A 21143-nucleotide genomic window follows, 5' to 3' on the forward strand; every position below is an offset into this window, starting at 1 on the left:
AACCTCTATTAAAGGAGTCAATGGCTGATTTGTCTGAGAAGGAGCAATTACTTTCACCAGAGCAACTACTCCCATTCCTTCTATAAAGAGTGGTAGTTTCAGTACATGCATTTTATATTCTCATTCATCATGGAGCGCATTGAATTATACTAAGAATGCAGATTAAGTGAACCAATCTGATTTCTTAACTTCCCGATGTCAAATCTTCCTCAGTGTCTTGGAATCCTATTGATCATCTGGAGCTCAGAAAATTAAATAGAAGGAAACAATTTATCCTGCTGCAAAAGTTTAGCTACGGTGCCATCTGCTGGATACCGACAGTTAAGGGAAAGAGGATGGATGTTCGAATGTGCTACTTTATCACTAGATCATCAGTGCCATGTGGTCAGAGTGATCAAAATTCATACACAGTGATATCTGGCATATGTTTAATATCAGATTGTATTTTCCACTTTATAGAAACCAGCAGTAAAAGGGAACTATGAGAGGCTAAACTGGTTCATTCTAATCAAGATTGTTCATCTCCTTAGGGTAAATCAGCCTCGGCAATGACCAGTTTTGGTATTGCAATTCTTCTTGCATTGTTTTTATGAAACATTTCTAGAAATGTGAGTCGCAATTTAGGAATAATTATCATGCTTCGCCAAAATGTCTTGACTGAAATAGTTCCCTCCAACAGCTGAAATACTATGTTAGTTCATTAATGATGTCAGGGTGGTCTTCCACCACATTTTAATCCTGTATTTACTGTAAATACTCTCAACATAAATCCTGCACAGGTTGTTAAGCATAAAGACAAACTAATCTTCTTAACCATCTCATCCAGAAGCAGAACTTGTATGAACAAGAACACTATTCACTATGTATGCATTTAAAATCTTTGGCCTCACAATTTAGTGTCAATCAGGGTGCCAGAGATTGCAGCAATTTTATGATGTGGACCTCTGCTGTCTAAGGAACTGGCCTAACATTCACAATATATTTCACGCAAGAGGCTGAAAAATAACAGATAACAAAGCAAGCACCTGACTGGGACATTCTGGCATGGTTATTTGCAGAAGTACCTTGATAATTAATATCTCTGTAACCTGTCTCAGTCTCTTTGTGTTATTAGCAGAATAAATGTGTTACTAGTAAAAACATTTTAAAATAGAAACCATTCAGAGAATAAAAGGTCACAAAAGTCAGAGGTAGCACAGAATCATGGAACAATTTAGTTGGAATCTAACCTTCCTGCCTAAAGCAGGACCATCTCTGAGGTTAGGTTAGATTTTTAATTTGTAGCCCCACTGAACAATTACTTGCTATCAAAATGATCTGTGCTTTTCAAATTTCTTTGAAAAGGGAAAAATTAATGGTTAATATCACAAAGAGTTGGAAAAGAGTTATAAATACATTCATTCTTATGCAATCCTTGTAAAACATATTTTTGCAGAAAATCCCAGTTATGCAGCACCACAGTACTGCTAAGTTGTTTCAAGTAAGCAGCAATCACATCTTACACCTGCACTTAATAGTATATAATTACTTTTCTGCCTGACTTCCATAAAAAGGATATGCAATATCTATTGTTAGCTACTTCCCTTGAAGAGAGAAAAGACTTCATAACTGAAAGGCAGCAGTTAAATCAGCTGGGAGAACAGTTACTCTAGTCTTTGAGTTACATTTTCCACATTTTTTCCCATACTGTCCAGACACAACCTGATTTGTGTAATCCTGTAGTGTCTACTTTGAACTCCTTATCTTCTCTCACTGCCATAAGACATGGAAGGAAGACCCAGCTTCCTCCATTTCTTTGCCAAAACCAAATTACATATAATTTAAGCAGAAAATTCTAATTTACTGTTATACATATCTGCCAGTGTGAGAGGTGGAAGGGTTCTGGGAACAAAGGAAACACAAAAAAATCACACTGAAAGACAGGAGTCACTCACCCTGTGATGCCCCCCTACATAACCCTCCTGATCCTTTCTGGTTAACAAAAGGCAGAAGAGAGAGCTGAAAATGATGTAGCTGTTTCAGATGGAATAATCCCCTAACAGGCATTGGAAGTTGTATGGACTCCATTGTTTAAGAGAATATATGATCTTTTTTTTCCCAAAGAAATAAACACACACAAAAAAATCAAGTGTTAATATATTCAGAAACTCAACCTGGTAATAAGTAGCAATTACATTGCATTTAGGATTCAGAGGGGACCTATCAACTCTGCTGCTTTTATGCTGATGGACTCCTTTAGCATAGGTTCATAGCAATCACTGAAGCCATTACTGAATTAAAACACTAAGTCAAAGAGAAGCCTAATAATAGAGGTCAAAATAAGGCATTCTTTTGGATTACTGATCACATCTGCACATACATGAATTAAGAACTTTCAAGCATAATTCAGATTATGTTGAATTATTCAAAGAAGTCATATATATATAAATTAAAAATGGAGAAGAATTTGTTTAAATAACCAATCTGTAAGTTAATTTAAAAATATCTCTATAAATCAGACTTATTGAAAGTTTTTCTTCTCACAAAAGTGAACACAATCTCTATATCAAAAGGATCAAGGAAGGAAAGCAGTTTGACAGAATTATCAACATCTCTTTTCCCCTTCTTCAAAAATGTTGACTTATCTAACAAGTCACTGTATTAAAAGGAACATATAAACTCCAACACGAAATGAATAATAGCAAGATTTATACATATTTGGATTCACAAGGCAGTTAAACTCAAGAAAAACCACTTTTCACTAATAAAGCATAACAGACTCTATAGTATCATTGAAATGCTTTTTACCCAGGCACATGACTGAAATAAATAAATTAATAAAAAAAAAATCTTAACTTACCTTGTGTCACTGTTTTGAGCACAATTAAAGTTGACAGAAATCTCAGAGGCATACAGGAACTCTTAAAGAAAGCTGCTGATTTTGATTTACTCTCTACAGACTGTTCAGAAGAACCATGTGGGCTTCCCTTGCTCACGATGCCTTTGAAAATATCTTCGCCCAGTCTCCTCATTGTTGATCTCATTGTTGCATGCTGCTTCAAACAGTGCACACAGTTAGTGTGAACAGCTAAACAACACTATCATGGTGCTGTATCAACACATACTTCATCAAGAGACTAATTAGTGAGGGCCCTGGATATGCTGACATTATTTAAGTTGCCTCTGATTCCAGAAAAAGTTCACTTTCAGCCAACTCTGTTTTGTAAGGCTGCCTGAAGTTATATCCTGTAAAACTATTTACAGAACAAAGTCTAGACATGAACCTTAAGAACACTGTACAGGTAATATCTATTAGAGTTTTTGTCATAAACTATAAAGAAATATTACCTCAAATCAAGCGTCACAATATGCTCATTTAAAATATAGTTACTTATTAGCACTAAACACAGCAGCTTAATGTTCTATTGAATTTAAATTCAGGATATTTACAAGCAGAGAACAGAAAATAAACATTTCCTCACTGCTTTGCCACACACTTCCATAGGTTTCAACAAATCTCATGCATAAAGTGCACCTGAAGGAACTGCCTTTTCTAGTGCAAGTTTTGTAACTACATATGCAAAAATGTAATTTCTGATGTGCTCAGACATCACAACAGAGATCACATACTTACAAACACTGTCTTTAGATACACAATGCCAAATTTAAATGTAACTTGATTTTTTTTTTCATTTGGTATTTCTCTGTGGTAATCACTATGAATTTATACTTTACAGCAGTTTCTTTTCTATATAATAGCTGAAAACATCCACTTTTCATATGTATTTAAAATGCAAAATCCATTAATATCTTCAGTGAATTTAGCTATTAAAAAAACATACTGCAAAAGGAGTACTTGTTTTACCTGTGTATCAGTGTCCAGCTGTCTTATAGACCAGTAAATAAATTTAATTACAGGCATGTGCAGTTTAGAATTCACATATGGCATCCACTGGAGTTGCTCAGTAGCTATAGGCAAAAGCTGTAAAAATACACAAAAGCAGAATTACGGCAGTATATAAAACTACTCTATAAGCTAACTGTAAGTGAAAAACAAGTGAACAGACTTCCTAATTTTTTTTTTTTTTTTAGTTTTCTCTTGTAGTCTAACAGATCACATATGCAAATACTCTCTGGGCAGATCAAGTAGAGGTAACAGAATGATATGCATACACAGATTTTAAATGTAAAAGTGAAGATACATGTGAGCTCAATCTCTGTAAATTCAACTCCAGTGGCTATAAATCTTTTATAAGATGAAGAAATACAACAGAAATGGATTTTCTGAACATTGCACTGATTTCCAAATCTTGGTATCACCAGAAAGAAAACAAAAGAAGTGCTGAAAGTACAGCACAGCATCACCTTTTATCAGTCATAAATTGAAACATTAATATCAAAATAGGCATAAAAATATTTTAAATTTGACCTGTTTATCTCCTTTATACAAAGGAATTATGTACAGTATCACACATAAAACACAAGATAAAGTATCAACTGAAAGAAGTGACTAGAAATAAAATGCTGAAACTTTCATCTTGAGACTGGACACCACACTTTTTACTGAAAATGTCTGTACGCTTTACAAATGACAATGTATCTATTGTCATTGGAATTACAGTGATTTTGTTCTAATTACATGCTGACCTGTTATATTCTCAGAATAATTTAAACCCCCCACCCCCGAAATCCAAAACATGTTAACACAAGCAAACAATCCAACCCCCTTTACCTTCATACACTTTTGCCGAGTAGAGGGTTTATTTGAGCTCTGGGTAACCACAAGTTCATGACTGTCCTCTCTTTCTTCTTGTGTTTTAATTTTGCTAAGATGCTCGTCTGAGATCCAATCCATAAGAAAAGTTAAGAGCTCATAAACTTGTGAATGCAATGGTAGCTGTAATAGATCCATAACATCAGACATTTCAGCTTTCAAATTAATGATCTTTCGAAGCCAAAATAGTAACAGACTGGAACACATGAGAGTACATTTCTTATGAAATATTACACATAATATAAAGGATGACAATTTTATGCCTGATAAAATCTGGGAGGTAAGTTACTGTATAGGCAGCCCATGGAAAACATATTCAAGTAGACAGTGATCTTGAACAGGCCATGTGTACTCTGTTGGGCCTTGTACCTAGGGTTTGAGAAGCCTGTATGTTATTAACATGTAACTTAAAATATCACTGGGAAAGGTGTAGGTGGATCAAGGGTTGGAAGGTGGCAATCCTGACTGGGAGACTACTGGGCATAAAGCAGTCAGAGATAACATCACAGTTAACCTGAGTAGGTGGAGCCTGAGCTGTGCTGCACAGATCAATCAACTGCACAGTTTATCCCGTGCTTGGCTGCAGAATAAACTCAGACAGCTCCCACTGGAACTGCTGATTATGCCTCCTGCCTGGCCTTGTCCTTGTCTAGAAAGGCAACAAGTTCTTCTCCTGTGAACGTCCTTCATGAATAGAGTTGTTTTCTTGCAAGAAAATCACGTAATATCTTGAATGGCCAAAGAGGAGGGGCTTCTCTCAGTGGACAGGACCTGCTTGGCATGCCCTGGGAAAAATCCACCCAAGCTTCACCTGATGCTGCATAAACACAAAGTTCCCAGCATCTGAAGGGACATAAGAATTACTTGCTGTCTATATCCCTCCTCTTACTCTGTCTTAATTTATTAAAATAGTCTTTTAAGCTATTTGTTGTCAGGCCTTTCTTCTAGAAACCCAAAAGGAACCCTGCAGTGTTTTTCTCTCTCTCTCACACCTCATTCCCCAGTGCGGGCACCATTTGTGATGGTTTCTGGTTGTGAAAAAAATATGCCCATCATCTATTTTATATTTGGACAAATGGTAGTAAAACACCTTGGAAAAAAAATTTCACATACAAAATCACTCCATTTTATAATTCTGGACAAATGAACTACAGGAGAAATTAAGTCTTTAATGTCCTTTGCATGGGGAAATTCTTATCTCAATGCACTAGACCTACTTTTCTTTATTTCACACAATTTACTGTTGTTAAAATTTAACTGGGCAACTAGCATCGTTAAAAAAAACAACAAAGACTTTTTGAAATTGTCATTCTGGTTGTACTACACTGCAGTGAAATACTCTATGAAAGATATCCAGAGATACCTGAAGACAGGCTGCACGAACAGTTCTCTAAGGACTTCAAAAGTTTTCTTCTATCTACCTTCAGATAACTGCTTTCCTCTTCTATCAGAACTGTAATTACTGATACTATTTGTATTACACTTGCAACCAAAGTATGCTAAAACCTATGTAAAGAGAATTTGTTGGCTATATATAGACAGCACATTTTTAAAAACACCCAATGTACATCAGTTAAGTAGGATGGTGTGAATATCTCTTTTTCATTTCACAGATCATCTCTGTCTGAAAAAAGTTTTACCAGTCAGGAGATGTTGGCAGAGTAATATCAGATCATGGTCTACTAAATGGAATTACACGGAGAAGGAAAACATTTCATTAAGTGATGTAAGAAGATTTTTTAAGGAAACAAAGACGATTGTTTTGGAAATGTGTATGAACGCTGCACTTATTCTCTTTCCCTCATCATAGATTATTTCTCAAAAAAATAACAGCAGTAAATCACTTTTTGTTTAGAAGATTAAGATTCTTTATCAGATACTTCTGACTGACTGCTTTTTGCCTGGTGTTATTCATAAGGACAGTGCTGTGCTGTACTGTAGCAGTAAGCAGAATAAGTTTAAGATTTTCTCTGACACAGCAAAAGAAATCCCTAAGAGTGGAAGCAGGTTATAATTCTAATTGGCAGATGAAAGATGACATGACAGGAAGTGGAAAGCATGCCATACAAATAAAAATATATACATATACTATTCACATATGGAATATGAAATCCCAGACATATTTTTAGCCTCAAACTTAATTCTTTATCTGTGTTTTCCCCCAATACAATGTTTCTTTTCTTATTATAATTAATTTACTCATAAAACAAAATTGGAAGCTACATTTTCTAATTTCCAGTAGATACACAGAGAATGCTACACTGCCTAATACCTTTCGAATGAAAAGAGTCAAGACTTTTGCTCAATTCTTACCTTAGCTATTTTTGATGTTCCCATCACTTTTTCCTGTTTCACAGGTTTGCTTTGTTGCATCACTTGACGTATATTGTCAGACTTCCGTACGACTGAAAATTCATGCTTCCTCTACAACAAAATATAAAAATGAATTACATTTTACTGGTTACCTATAAAGGAGGCAGGCATATGTAAGGACATACCTTACCTGCAGGTTTTCTAAACGTGCTTGTACTTTTCGTGCTTGACCTTCCAACTTCTTGTTTAGTTCAGTTACATCACTTAACTGAAAGAATCAGAAAATATTGAAGTATCTGTAAAGTCAGAACTGAATTCTTGGCTTAATTATCACACTGAAATAATTTAATACTGCTGTTGAGTAGTTAAATTATTTAAGCTCAATTTTCTTCTTCTCAGCATGTAAAGTGATAGAAACAAAATCATCATATACCTCCCTCAACAAACTGCAGAATCAATAGATTGGCTGAGGCTCAAGAGCACTTCTGGAGGACATCTGGTCCCACCCCCCAGAACGAGCTGGGCCACTAAGAACTGGCTGCCCAGGACTATATCCAGATAGCTTTTGAACTGCTCCAAGGTTTGAGATTCTAACACCTCTCTTGGCAACCTGATAAGACACAGGAGTAGCTCTTTGTTGACCTGTAGCCCAACCTTTCAGTGTGAAGGGGAAGAATAAGCACTACAATATCCTTCTAGGTTTACAGGTACTTCACATCTTTTCATGAAGAAGTGACATAAAAAAGGAGCACACATTTCAAGAATGGTACAATAGTCTTGTTAATGGGGAAGGTGAAAGTTTTTTTCTACAGAACGAGATAGTTACTAACATGCTAAAAGAACAGTTTGCTTGGTGAGAAAAGATGAGGGAAAGTGCATACAACACTAAACAGTGTAATTATCACAGAAGCCCTCACTTTGCACAGAAATGCAAAGATTTAGCAGTGAGAGGAAATAACAAGACAGATGCATCGCACCAGAACCATCAACATTCTAGGACTTAGATCTGACCTTCTCTAATGGAAAGAATAAGGCTCTGCTGTAGATTACTGTCCTTCGATCTATAAGAACTGGTATTAATTCAAGGAATAAACAATGATCAAAGACTTTAGATAGAAATTTGCCTTGTCAGCATTTTAAGTCAGACTTGACAGTCAAGTGAAACAAATTCCTACTCTCTTGTATTGCTATGAAACATTATCTCAGTTTAGAACTGAGAAAATACTGCCTTAATTTGCAAAAATAACTGAAAATACCCAGCAAACATGGAGTTAGAAATATATACTCTCCTTTTTTTTTTTTTTTTTTTTAATAGAATCAGCACAGGCAATCAGCACAGGGTGGATATTGTTAAGTCATAACATACTTTCCATCCACCCTCGATTTGCTTCAGAAGACAAGGATCTGCCCTTCGCAACAATTAGCTGTTCCTAGTGGGTCAGAGGAGTAAGTTCAATATTTTTTATACTGGAGAAGATCAGAAAGGCTAAATTTCAAGTACTAGAAAAATGTGCAGGAAGTACTTTCAGTCATTCACACAATTCTTGTCTTAGAGAAACAAAAACATGGGTAATTTTGCAAACTAAAGCTGCTCAAAGATTTACAATTATTGACTATAACTTGTAAAATTATCTATAGCAGGAAATAATTAATTTTACCTGTTTCCTCAAAGAGTCATTCATTTCCTTCAAGGTGTCAAATGATGACTTCAGCCTCCTATTTTCTTTAGTTATTTCTCTCAAGGCTTCTGTTAGCTGTTTAACTTCTGCCTCATGCCGCTAGAGAAATATCAAATTTAAAAACATGATTTAAAAGAGACTATTCTAAAAATGCCAAGCTCCATTTTGGTGTTAAAATACTAGGACAGACTTTCAAATACCAAGTTCGTCATTCCGCATGGCCAAATTCGCACATTTAGACAGTAGTGAGAAAAACAAGATCTGTCCTGCATATTATGAAGGATCTATATAGAAACATAGAGCAACACGCATAGACTACAGCTCCTATTCTTTCCAGATTCTACCAAAACCAGACTATGTATATGTATATTTCTCAGAATTCATATGTGGGAAATGTTTGTGAACCAAAATCAACGAAAAAGCTTTTATTTACAGCTCACTCAATTACAAAAAAAAAAAAACATTGTGATCGTGTTTTGAGGTTTTGACTATTTTTTTTTGCTTTGCTCACTCTCAATCACGCAGAGCAAGAAACTAATCCTATGTCTTGTAGACTAACGCTCTGGTTTACAACAGAAGCACATGAATCGTTAACTACAACTTGCATATCCACTGCCATCCTTCTCTTTGCCCTGAAACTTGGTTTAGATTTAAACTTCTCTGGACACCAGTGCAACTCTTTCAGTACCTCAGATTTGATAAAACAGCAAAGTTCTATTTTACTGAAAATATTCCAGCTATATATACATACTAGCTTTCATTTCTCTCCCTCCATGAATTCACTGTTCTTCACTCGGTCACCTACTTGATCTCTACTTTTCCATTTAGAGTCATATCCTCTCTCTCTACATGTGCAAATGACAAAAGTAAAGGACAGTAGAAATTTAAAGGATGCAAGTCCTGAAGAGATCCTCCTCTGCATTTCTGCTTGGAAACTCAGTAGAACCATCTACAGTTCTTCTTTTCCTCAAATGTTGCTCCTCTTCAGTCGACAGGATCAGAAGAGCTGTGGGCAAGACACTCTTGTCTAAAGCACCTACACATATTTGCCTAAGAAGACACAGAATCATAGAATCACTTAGGTTGGAAGATTGAGTCCAACCATTAACCTAATGCTGCCAAGACCAACACTAAACCATGTCCCTAAGTGCTACATCTACACGTCTTTTCATATCTCCAGAGATGGTGACTCCATCACTTCTCTGGGCAGCCTGTTTCAATGCTTGAAAATCCCTTAGGTGAAGAAATTATTCCTAATATCCAATGTAAACCTTCCCTCGTGCAATTTGAGGTTGTTTCCTTTTGTCCTCTCATCTGTACGAAATGACAGATCCCCTTTCCATACCAATAAACACACAGATGCTGCCAACATATAATTGAGTGCATCCTATCTTATGGAATCTTATGGAATGTTTCACTTCTGTTTTCTACAAACACAGTTAACAGCTTTACTTGAAGTTCAAAACCAATTCAGTTGTTAAGCCATAGGGTTGAAGGTGATGCCAGGATGTCTATCCCACCCACTTCCATAATCAAATCAGGTGGTGTCGTCTGTATATTAACCAGCTATACCACTTCACTCCTGCCAGATGTTTGTCTCCCCTGTTCTTAAGTTATCCAATACTAGGAACACAGTCTTGCCAATCTCCCTGTTCATATGCTTAACTGCTTTTGTTACATCTAGGTTTTTTTTGTTACTTCTAGTTTTTATGTAGTTGAAGACTGGCACATTCACCCTCAATTCATTCTGCGTGTTTAGCCCATGCATCCAGTTATCATCCTCTGTTGCTGATACTTCTATTCAAATGCAATACTGTACACTCAGGCCTTGTGAACAGTGTACTTTTTTCAGATCTATCCTCTGGCACCCTTTCCTCCTTTCTAACATGTAGTCTTATCCTCCCTCAACAGCCTGTAGGAAAGGTTTACTTGCACACTTCAAAGAAATTTAATTTCGCAGCTTCTGGTTTTGACAGAAAGTACACATGTTTAAGGATTTCTCTTGGAGACCTCCTGGATAATAACCAAAACTTTTCACAAGATTTGAATTCAATACCAAACACTCTCAAGAACAGTGTTACTAATAAGTACCTCTTACAGCAAAATCCTACCATTTCATTTCTTCCCACACCCCCAAAGTTAGGTTGATCTTTCTCTGAACTTTTTGAGCCTTTGGTTGCTAATGCTCTCTGCAGTAGGTGTTTTGTCATAAGATCTCAATATGTCTTAAAGCCTTCGCAAGGAAATCCACTTCAGCTACAGCTAATGCAAAAACACTCATTTAATGAACATACAATTACAGATAGACCAAAATTTTTTCTCTAATACTGGTCATATAGCTTTTGCTACTTTACAAATAAGTGATCTCTTTTTTCTAACTTGTAACAGTAAAATGTACTAATACATCAGACAACAAAATGCACCATTCTGAAACAGGAGTCATACAAAAATCTGAATAATATTGTTCAGTACTTTCTATATAAATATTTCCCTTAGGGATTTCCAGCACTTTAAATAAATAAGCAGTATTTCCAGCAAACGTGATGGCTTAAGAGAACTACAAACAAGTTATATGGTATGTAGAGCAGTATCTATCATCAAATATATTTTTTCACCTCTTTTATAGCTCCAAATTTTGTGTGAACTTCTTTCTCAACACCTCTTATTTTAGCCAAAGCTGCTTCATGTTTAAAAAGCAATGCTTCTCGTTCTGTTAGACAACGCTCTCGTTTCTGGAGTTGCAGAGCATACTCCTGCTGTGCTGAACTTTCTCTCTGTATCAAGAAAAAAAAATGTTGAAACTACTTTAAAAACCCATGAAGTTGTGACAAATTATACTGCATCTGAATTTTTGGCCCAGAGATGTGCTTAGCTTTTTGTGAAATTACAGTGTTACACAAGAGCTTACTAATACAAAGTATCCTGATGGCCATCTGTGCTCAGTTTCCTCACCTGTTAACCCAAATGACTGATGTGCATTGGGATGGGTTGGCCTCCGAAATACAAAATTCAATTCTACATTGCTGCTCAAGTATAAATCTAGACAATTAAACTTTGGCTTTTGCTTCCAAAATATTTGGATAATAGTATTAACTGTAAGACAGAAGAGAGTCTGATGTGACTGTCTATGCTGAACACTAGATTTATTGTTTCTTCAGCTAGTGGGAAGCATCCCTGAAAAAGTGGTGAGGGATAAAGAGATACAAAATTATTTCTATCTCATATGGTGCAAAAGACAGTCACATCAGGGAATCTAGCAGAAGCTTAGGAACTCTTACAGAGTAAAACCATATAGGAGGTTCTTCTGTCAGTAGGGTAGGCCTGCTGGAGATGGACTGGTGGAATGAATGGAGGGTTTTTGCAGGAGGCTGTGAAGGCAAGTGCTCTGGAATGCATAGAGTCAGAAGAACAGTTTAGATGCTCTCGAGAAGCAACGGCTGTGGGTGCTTCCCTCCATGTCCACCACGAGACAGTAGAAGCACTGTGTTCAAACTCCCTCAAGCTGAATCTACCCACCTACCCATAATCCAAGTCAAAGACCCATTAATGGATCAGTGAATTAATTTAGGGAAATAGGCATATGAAGACATAGGTTTAGAACATAAATAACTGTGATTAGTGTAAAGTAATAGCACTAAGTATTAAAAATTAAAAAAAATAAAATCTCTCATTCAAGTGAATATGAGATGCTTTCACCTTTTTCTTTATTTTATTTTTTCTTTATAAGTAAGTTTTACTATGTATATAATTTTTGATTTATCAAAAGTAAGAATCTTCATAACGTTATTAAAAAAAAAAATTTAGGGTGATTCCAGTTCCTACCTGAAGTTTCTGATGTATTATAAATAATTCATCATAAATTTGACCGATGTGAGGTGGTATTAAGCCTTGGCTATTGCATGCCTGAGCATCAGTTCCCCTCATAATTTTCTTTAACAAACTACTGACAATATTTTGGTCACTATTTTCTTGTGTATTTGCAGCCAAATGAGATGGTAAGGTATGGCCTGTGGACAGCAACAAAAAAATTTTATATTAAAACATTAGTCCTAGCTAAATAATTATACGACTGTTGTATAAAACCAGTGAAAAGGTATTTTAGCAATTCAGAGTAACAAGTATAAAGATGTATCAAAATATGAAAGTAATCTAAAGAATTACGGAGAATTGCTCAAAGCAGTGTTCAACAATTTGTTTGAACTGATCAGGAATCAATGGAGTTTTGTAAGTAAAACTATGCCCTCCACTGCAATACAGAAATCCCAGAAATATATGTATAGGATCTATGCACAGATCAAGTCGTTGTGTCGCCAAAATCTCCTATTATTTTTGTGAGGGCTTCAGGCAAGTGATTTGCTGTTGACTAGACCTTATGCTGACACCTAAATTAGCAGAGGACGACTTAAACTACGGGACACCACATGAGAAACTGTTCGATGTGACAGATTACAGTGTAAGGAGCTGATGAAAGCTGCAGATGGCACAGTGAGGAATGGTTGGATTTCACAAATAGTTGAATGGACAAAGTTCACAGATAACTGAAGGGAAGTACTGGGATCTTTTTGGGGAGAGACATCAGGATAAGAGTACCACATCAGGATAAGATTACCTAGGCAACAGTATGGGAAATACTAATTTGGTACTTTGCTGGTTTTTGGCTGGGATAGAGGTAATTTTCTTCATAGCAGTCAGTGTGGAGCTATAGTTTGGATTTGTGCTGAAACTGTTGATAACTCAGGGATGTTTTAGCTATAGCTGAGCAGGGCTTGCACAGCATCAAGGCCTTTTCTGTCTCTCACCCCACCTCACCAGCGAGAGGACCGAGGGTGCACAAGGAGCTGTGACACAGCCAAGACAGCTGACCCCAACACCATATGGTGTCATGCTCAGCACATAAAGCTGGGGGAAGAAGGAGGGAGGAGGGGACATTCAGTGTGATGGTGTTTGTCTTCCCAAGTCACCATTACATGTGGTGGAGCCTGGCTTTCCTGCAGGTGGCTGAACAAATGCCTGCCTATGGGAAGCGGTGGATGAATTCCTTGTTCTGCTTCGTTGGACTGCGTGGCTTTTGCTCTACCTATTAAATTGTCTCCATTGACAGCTCTACTGATCTGTTCTGCCTGGCTTCTGAGATTCCCTTTAGCCACCTTGGGGTTGGTTGTCTGTCTGTCTCCACTTTTTCACATACACTTTCTAAAAAACACATTAATGTTCTTCTAAACCTAAAAGTCTCCTCAAGAGAGGGCTACACTGATTCACAAACCCCTCTGCTTTAATTTTCAAACATTTTCAGTGAATGAATGCCACCTGCTCCCTGCTACAACATTGTAGCTAGAATTTTCTGGGTTAGCTGAACAAAGGGTAACACTACCCACTGCAAGTTTTTCCATCTGATCAACAGTTGTAGTATTTGTTAATGTAGTTAGCTACTTAAAACAAAATAAAGCAAAACAAACACAAACAAAAATCCAAACCCCAACTTGTTTCTTTATTTATATTATAAAGTCCGCTGGCAACCAGTTTCATAAAAGTTTGATCTCTTTTTAAAAAATTTTATGTTAGTATTGCTTCAAGTATGTCTGGACCTCCTAAAATAAGTCTAAAGGAGTTACTCATACTTACGTGAAAGGTTAAGTCCCCCCACCTTAAAATACATTTTAGTTGATTATTAATTACCTGTTTCCATGTATATAGCTGGATTTTGAATTGCATCAGTTTCAGAGCAAATAATGGACTTTTCTTCTATTTCTAGACCATTTGAATCACAAAAAGAATCTTGCTCATCATCAAGACTAAAAATACAAAAAAAGCAATAATTTAAAATTACTCACTTCCTTTCTAACATGCTACATAACAGCACTGAGAGAAGGCTGTATAAAAAGGCAAATGTTGCTAAATGTACGACTTTGATATTTGACTAATAACAAATAGCAGAGTTAAATCATTTGGATGGAAGGCATTATTAATCACAAGACTCTAACTACAGCAATTAATAGTGTTGCTGACTTAAAAGTAGTAGCAATAACTAGGATTTTTACGCTGTAAGCATATATATACAAAAGGTAAAACCAACACTCTTCTTTCATCACAACCAACCAAATTCCTGGAGAATTAAAAATACATGCCCCCTTTTTAAATTATATTTTTTGTATTTGGCATAAAAAAGCTCTGAGAAGTAATAACTCTGCTTATCAGTCTGAGCTATTTGCTTTCCTTCTCGTTTGTTTTTTATCACCTAGTTCAGTTTTTATCATCCCTATATCCCATCAGCAATTTCAACATGCACAGATCAGATCAGAAAGTTAGACAGTTCTGCTCATCAAAATCAACATCCACATTATCTCATAAGTTACCCACAAACAAGTCTTTACTCAAGAAAACAAGAATCTTAAAACAATTTTTGCACAGTCCAAATGTATCATTTACTCATGGTTTATCTGGATGTTGAGAGGAAATAAATGATAAAGGAGAACTGAAAACACCTCCTACCAATCCCAGTCTTTAAAACTTTTCAGGAAATTAGATCTGATGCTGTTCTCTCTTCCAGTTGCAGTAAATTCTGACCCTAAAGAACAATTTGACAAAGAAATAGCTGTGTTTTCCAGTGAGCTGTCCATGACACCTGTAATACATAAAATTATAACAGTTTTATTTTGCATTTGAGAAGCTGACATTAAGAAATCAACAAGGGCTTATTAGAAGTGCTAGCCATGTAATCATTTAAGTTTAAGAACCAAAACCACCACTTCTGCAGCCTGACAAATTAAGAATTATAACAGCTTAAACTATAGTAAGAATTATTTAGCATTCACACCAGATTTGTCTTTCTGAAGTTTCAGAGCTTGCCTACATACACCAGTTTTTCTGTAACTGAAGTCTGAAAAATACATTGTTTTAGTCTGCTGCCCACATGCACCAGCAACGTGTTTCTCAAGACGCCCAAATACATTCTAAATATTAAACATTTATGTATCTTTAAATTAAAGCTAAATATATGCATTATGAGGTGGACTGCTACCAACTATGTCAACTAGGCCTTAAACAAAAACAAGTTGTTCTAAAATATCCTTTGTGCTCTTTACTCCAATGTTAACATTCCCAGGCTGGCTCCCCCTGATCAAGAATATCTACCCATTTAAAATGAGAAAATATAAAACTACTTTAAATAAATTTAGGAATGATACAGCTCTGGTATATATTTTCCCTGAGAAGCAACAAAGCACCACTGCTTGTTATTACCTTTGTATACTAGGGAGCTTCCACTTTTACATTTGGTATGCAGTGCTCCCAAGAGGCAATCCTACGAGAAAACACAAAACCACTGTAATCTAGTAAGAATTTTCAGGGAAAATGTATGTTACAACTTAGTTGTTTAACAGTTACAACTCCTTGTAACAGAATTCTTACTACAAACTACTAGTTTTGAAAAGGAAGTGGTTTTTTCCTCAATATATAAACATGGCTGTCATACTAATGTAAAGAGGCAAATATGTTCCTTACAGCCTAATAATGAAATATTCATAGTGCTATACATTAAAATATTTGAGCCTAAAATTTGAGCATATAAAGTACAATGAAGATGGTAACATAAAAAAAAGGCATGAAAGTAGAACCAGGTAATCACAGAAAGTGCCATCTACCTTCATATTTGGGCTTTTTATGTCAAAGTGTCCTGCTTTACTTTTTCTTACTGTTTTGTAACTACGTATACTAAAAAAGTGAATGACAGAAATTTTATGCTACAAGCAAAATCAATTAAATGTACATTAGAAAATATTGAAAATATCAGACTCAAGGTAGTTCTCATGATCTTAGTTGTTTCACTGTACCTCTCTGCTGTGTTCTAATCAAGTGATCAACCGCTGTAATTTCTTGTACTTAAATGACCACTTTCTAATGAAATAACACATAAACAAATGTAAGTAACATTTTCTTCCTTGCAAGCATTACACTTTAAAGTCTCAGTGACAGTCTTTTAAAGAAAAGTTTTCAAAATTATTTTCCCTTGAAGCACAGTTCCATAATTCAAGCAGAATATTCCCCAAGAGAAACACAGAACCTAGAGCACCACCAAATGCTACTCAACTCATTAATCCTTCTGCAGAAACTAAAGATACATACAGCCTGATTTTAGCTGCAAAAGAACTCAAATCTTCACATCATATTTGGGACAGTTCCTGACCCTAAAATGGCAAGTCACACTTTCTCAGGAAAAAAAAGGTTTTGCATTCATCTTATGATTCCCAGGACCAACCTGATATCCCTGTACAACTACGTGTCTGGCTCAAACCCAGCTTTCAATCTCTCTCAGTCTGTGGTTGCTCATGAGTATTCTTCCAACATATGACTTTCTTTGCAGCATGAGTTTGAATTTGTTTCAGTGAAAGACAAACAGAATTCAAGCAAAACAAAGAATCATAGAATCAGGTTCCTGGCCAGCAAGTATTTCTTCTATGTATTATCAAAGGCTTTTGAAACACTAGCAGGGGGGAGGAGTCTTTGCTGCTGGATTTTTAAGCAAATCAGTTTCCCAATCCACTGTGCAAAGCCTTAAATGCTTATGTGAGCACAAGGAAACAGAGGAACCACAGTCCACTTCCCTCATTCGTATCAGTGCAAAGAACCTGGCATTCTCTGGTGTAAAATAACATTGCTGTACTTCGGCAAGGGAATGATACCCATCGTAATATTCTGCCTAGTCAATGCAGCAGTCTCTTAGGAACTACAGGTTTGATTCTTCTCTGATTGACTAGATATGGAACGCTTTCCTGCTCTCTAACAGAGCTAATCACTAAGCTTCACCAAAAAAATCCCTAACACTCCTAACACATTCTAAGTAAGGCTGCCAGTTGCTGCGTCTAAAGGAGAGAGAAATTACTTTTCCTATTATATATATTCCATACATGCTTAGCAGACTACTTCTAAGACCATTCACATATGATCTCAGTCAAGTGGCAGGCACCAGAAGGTTTTAGGCAAAAAATAAGCTTTTTGGTAACGCATAAAATTTGGAACTGCAATTTTCGGGGAAATTTCCAGATCAGGCAAGGATGACTCTTCCGCACTCCCACTGTAAGGCAGTCAGAGCACGGGGGTAGGACTAGAAAGAACACATACCTCCCCAAGTCTGTTTACACCCCACTTTTGTCCCGCAGTGCAGGGGAACGCAACACCGCGGTGTTTACAATGAACCCGAGGGAGGGAACAACAGATCCCCCGCTACAGCCCCCTCCTCCAAGCACCGCGAGGGCGCGGCGAGGAGGAACGGATTTCCTGCTCTCCCTTGCCCCAGGCCGCCCAGCCCCGGCCCCGCCGTCTCACCCCCGCGGGTCCCCGCGGGTCCCCCGTTTGTAGGCGCCGGGCGGAGCGGCCAAGGCTGAGGCCGTGCCCGGGTCCCGCTCCCGCCATGGCGGCACCGCCGCGCTCGAACGAACCGCCGCCGCCCGCGCACGCGCAGAGGCGCCCGCCGCCCGCCGGGCAGGACGAGCGGCAGCGGCGGCCCCGGGCGGGAAGGGCAGGGCAGGGCAGGGCAGGGCCGAGCCGGCGGCCCCTCACACGGCTGTGGGTAACGGGCACAGCGCTGGGACAGCGCGCTCTCCTCCCGCTGAGCCAGGCAAAGCGGTTTCGTGGGACCTTTAGGGAATCACAGAATCACTAAAGGCTGGAAAAGACCTCTGATCATCGAGTCGAACGTGTGACCGAACACCACCGCGTCAACGAGACCATGGTACCGACTGACACATCCAGTCTTTCCGTAAACACTTAAGGGAGGAGGACTCCACCACCTCCCTGGGAAGCACATTTCAATGTTTAATCACCCTTTCTATGAGGAATTAGTGTCCAACCTAAGCCTCCCCCCGTGTATCTTAAGACTATGCCCTCTCATCCTGTCACCTCGGAGAAGAGTCCGACCCCCACCTGGCTACAACCTCCCTTCGCGTAGTTGTTGACAGCGATAAGGTCATCCATGAAGAAGTACTACTACCATCTTGTAAAAATAAATAAATACAAATCCAAATACAACTTGAAGCTGAATATACAAGTCACATATTTCCAATTTACAGATCTTAACAACAAATTAGTTACCTTGGGAAAAGAATCCTTGATAGTGCCAGCACTGAACTGTAGAACATCAGTTTAAATAAGCCCCACATTTTATCCATGCATACTCACTACTGAGAGGCAAAGTTTTTCAAGATACTAGTACTTAGAGCCTGCAGTGAGGTCTGAGAAGTTGAAAACAGCTAATAAACACTGAGCAGAGGCAGGAGAGCAGCATCAGAGCAGTAGTAGTGGGTTATACTACAGCATTTCAGGTAAATCCCCAATGTTTAGTAGATGTTTTTTGATACATCAAGTCTTTTAGAAATATTTTTAAGTACAAAAAAATAGTCGGTATACTTCTCTAGAAAAACACTGTTCAATACATTTAATAACTATGCTCTCTTAAATACTGAGTTGATATTGAGAGACTCCAGAGAGCATGAACAAGCATCCACTTGCCCCAGCTTGCATTCTGCACATTGGAACGTCCACTAACTTTCAAAGGATTTCAGTGTGCTGTCCAGCAATTTGCATCTACAATCTGCACATTCAAAAGCGCTTCATGAGAGCAGGAAGCCAAATTATGCAAGTTTGGTTTTTTTTTAAACAAACCAAAGTGAAGACAAGACATTTATTTTAACAAGACTAGGATTTTATTTTTAAAATTTGACACTTAATACAAATATGTCAGGATAACACAAATACACCTGAAATATGCCAGTGCCTGAACTTTATTTAACATGCAAAAAAATCAATTAGAACACATAAAAAAATCCAACTATAACCTGTAATTTTACATTTATACATCAGAAGTGTCCATTTTAAGAAGTTGAAATAATTAGTAAATAACATCTAAGTACTGATTTATACCGCTAAAACATTTGTTTACTCAAAGAAATAATTCTATATTTGCCCACAGTCTGTAATGACAATTCTTGCATTTACTAGCCCTTTAGGAGAACCGAAGGATTCAATCTTTTTCACGACATCCATTCCATCTTTCACAAACCCAAATACAACATGCTTGAAGTCCAAGTGTTCTGCTTTTTTAAGTGTTATGAAGAACTGAGAATTATTTGTATCCCTGCCCTTATTTGCCATGGATAACAATCCAGGACCAGTGTGTTTCACTTCAAAATTCTCATCTTCAAATGCTGTTCCATAAATTGACCGTCCACCTGTTCCATCATGGTTAGTTATATCTCCTCCCTTAAAAAACAAAACAAGAAGGGGCACAGCATTAAGTGACAAGTCCCAAAACACAAACCAACAATTCTATTTCCTTTTTGCTTTTCTGGTTCCCTATTATTTGACTACACATATAAAAGTGATAATGTGTGCTACTTTATCTTTGAAGGAAAGCCTTGGTTCTTATTGAAAGGCTTTTCACTGTACCTGAAGAAAGTTTAGGCAAAGCAGACCAAACTTAGAATATACTAATTTCATGTGATAAAAGCTCACTTTTAGTCACACATACATGGTGCAGATAACCATTTTAAAAGAAAGCCTGCTCTTTATAGGATGTGGAATACCCTGAAACAAGGTTAAACCCTAAAAGAGCTAACGCTGCTTTATCAGAAATGGCTCTTTTGCAAAAACTTGGCACCTAAAGTGCATACTTCAGGCACAGGTAATACCTAATCAAGAGACAGGGCAATATTTTATTCTGGTTACAAGTCATTCATATATTACTGTCTAATTTTGAGTTGAAGGCTGTCTACATCCCTCAGCTTTAGTGATGCAGTGACATCCAGAACATTAGCATAGCGTGTATGGAAGTTGTTTCATTCTGCACATTACAAGTCATTAAAACTCAATGAATTCTTGATGAGAATTCTAGGAAAGGTCTATCTGAGCTATGATCTATCTCCTAAGCCTTCAGCATTTATGAAGAACTTGCTAGTACTACTGAATGCACACCACGGTTTAAAACCAACACTGTTCTGCGTGGGGGTTCAGATGCACTGCAGGCTGATACTCTCAGTTCAAAATTCAAGTATTTTAAGGAACAGGCCACTGCATGACAACCAGATCTAGAAGACTTCTTTTAGATGGAAACCTGAACATCTAAGTACTTGGAATTTCAATTTTCAAGTACATGTTACCTGAAATAATTGTTATGTTTGTTATGGCCAGTCTTCGCGAACGAAGAATCGGGGAAGGTCTTTACACCTTCCAGCCTGCACATTGGATTTTTTAGGTGAGACACAGTGTGCGCGGAACTGAGCCCACCCTTTAATCCTGAGGTTCATCTGCCGGGGCCAAGCGAGCTTGGACAATGGCAGCGAGGTCCTCAGGACGTAGATGGATTGCCTTACAGGGCTAACGAGCTCCATCTGCCTGGGGAGGGGCCC

At 37.5% G+C, this 21143-nt stretch overlaps 2 protein-coding genes across 7 annotated transcripts in view; both read right to left on the reverse strand.

The window, feature by feature from the left end:
• The window catches only part of CCDC138 (coiled-coil domain containing 138), a 36916-nt gene extending 18818 nt beyond the window's left edge, over positions 1-18098 (reverse strand). Inside the window, exons 1-12 of the mRNA XM_027889670.1 lie at positions 18067-18098; positions 15985-16045; positions 15232-15367; positions 14422-14537; positions 12568-12752; positions 11361-11519; positions 8725-8844; positions 7257-7334; positions 7067-7177; positions 4712-4876; positions 3845-3961; positions 2840-3032 (exon numbers count right to left, since the gene is read on the reverse strand). Coding sequence (XP_027745471.1) covers positions 2840-3032; positions 3845-3961; positions 4712-4876; positions 7067-7177; positions 7257-7334; positions 8725-8844; positions 11361-11519; positions 12568-12752; positions 14422-14537; positions 15232-15362 — 1375 coding nt within the window. The 5' untranslated portion in view covers positions 15363-15367; positions 15985-16045; positions 18067-18098. The remainder of the gene's footprint in view (positions 1-2839; positions 3033-3844; positions 3962-4711; positions 4877-7066; positions 7178-7256; positions 7335-8724; positions 8845-11360; positions 11520-12567; positions 12753-14421; positions 14538-15231; positions 15368-15984; positions 16046-18066) is intronic.
• A 1321-nt stretch (positions 18099-19419) lies between these two features.
• Positions 19420-21143, reverse strand: part of LOC114060285 (E3 SUMO-protein ligase RanBP2-like) — a 34481-nt gene continuing 32757 nt past the window's right edge. For all 6 annotated transcript variants that reach the window (XM_027889665.1, XM_027889663.1, XM_027889664.1 and 3 more), the window contains one exon: positions 19420-19998. In XM_027889665.1, the coding sequence (XP_027745466.1) occupies positions 19693-19998 (306 nt within the window). In that variant the 3' untranslated portion in view covers positions 19420-19692. The remainder of the gene's footprint in view (positions 19999-21143) is intronic.

The sequence above is a fragment of the Empidonax traillii genome, unplaced genomic scaffold (assembly GCF_003031625.1).
Source record: "Empidonax traillii isolate 1590-97213 ecotype Southwest subspecies unplaced genomic scaffold, ASM303162v1 scaffold268:size1028579, whole genome shotgun sequence".
NCBI classification, from domain to species: domain Eukaryota; kingdom Metazoa; phylum Chordata; class Aves; order Passeriformes; family Tyrannidae; genus Empidonax; species Empidonax traillii.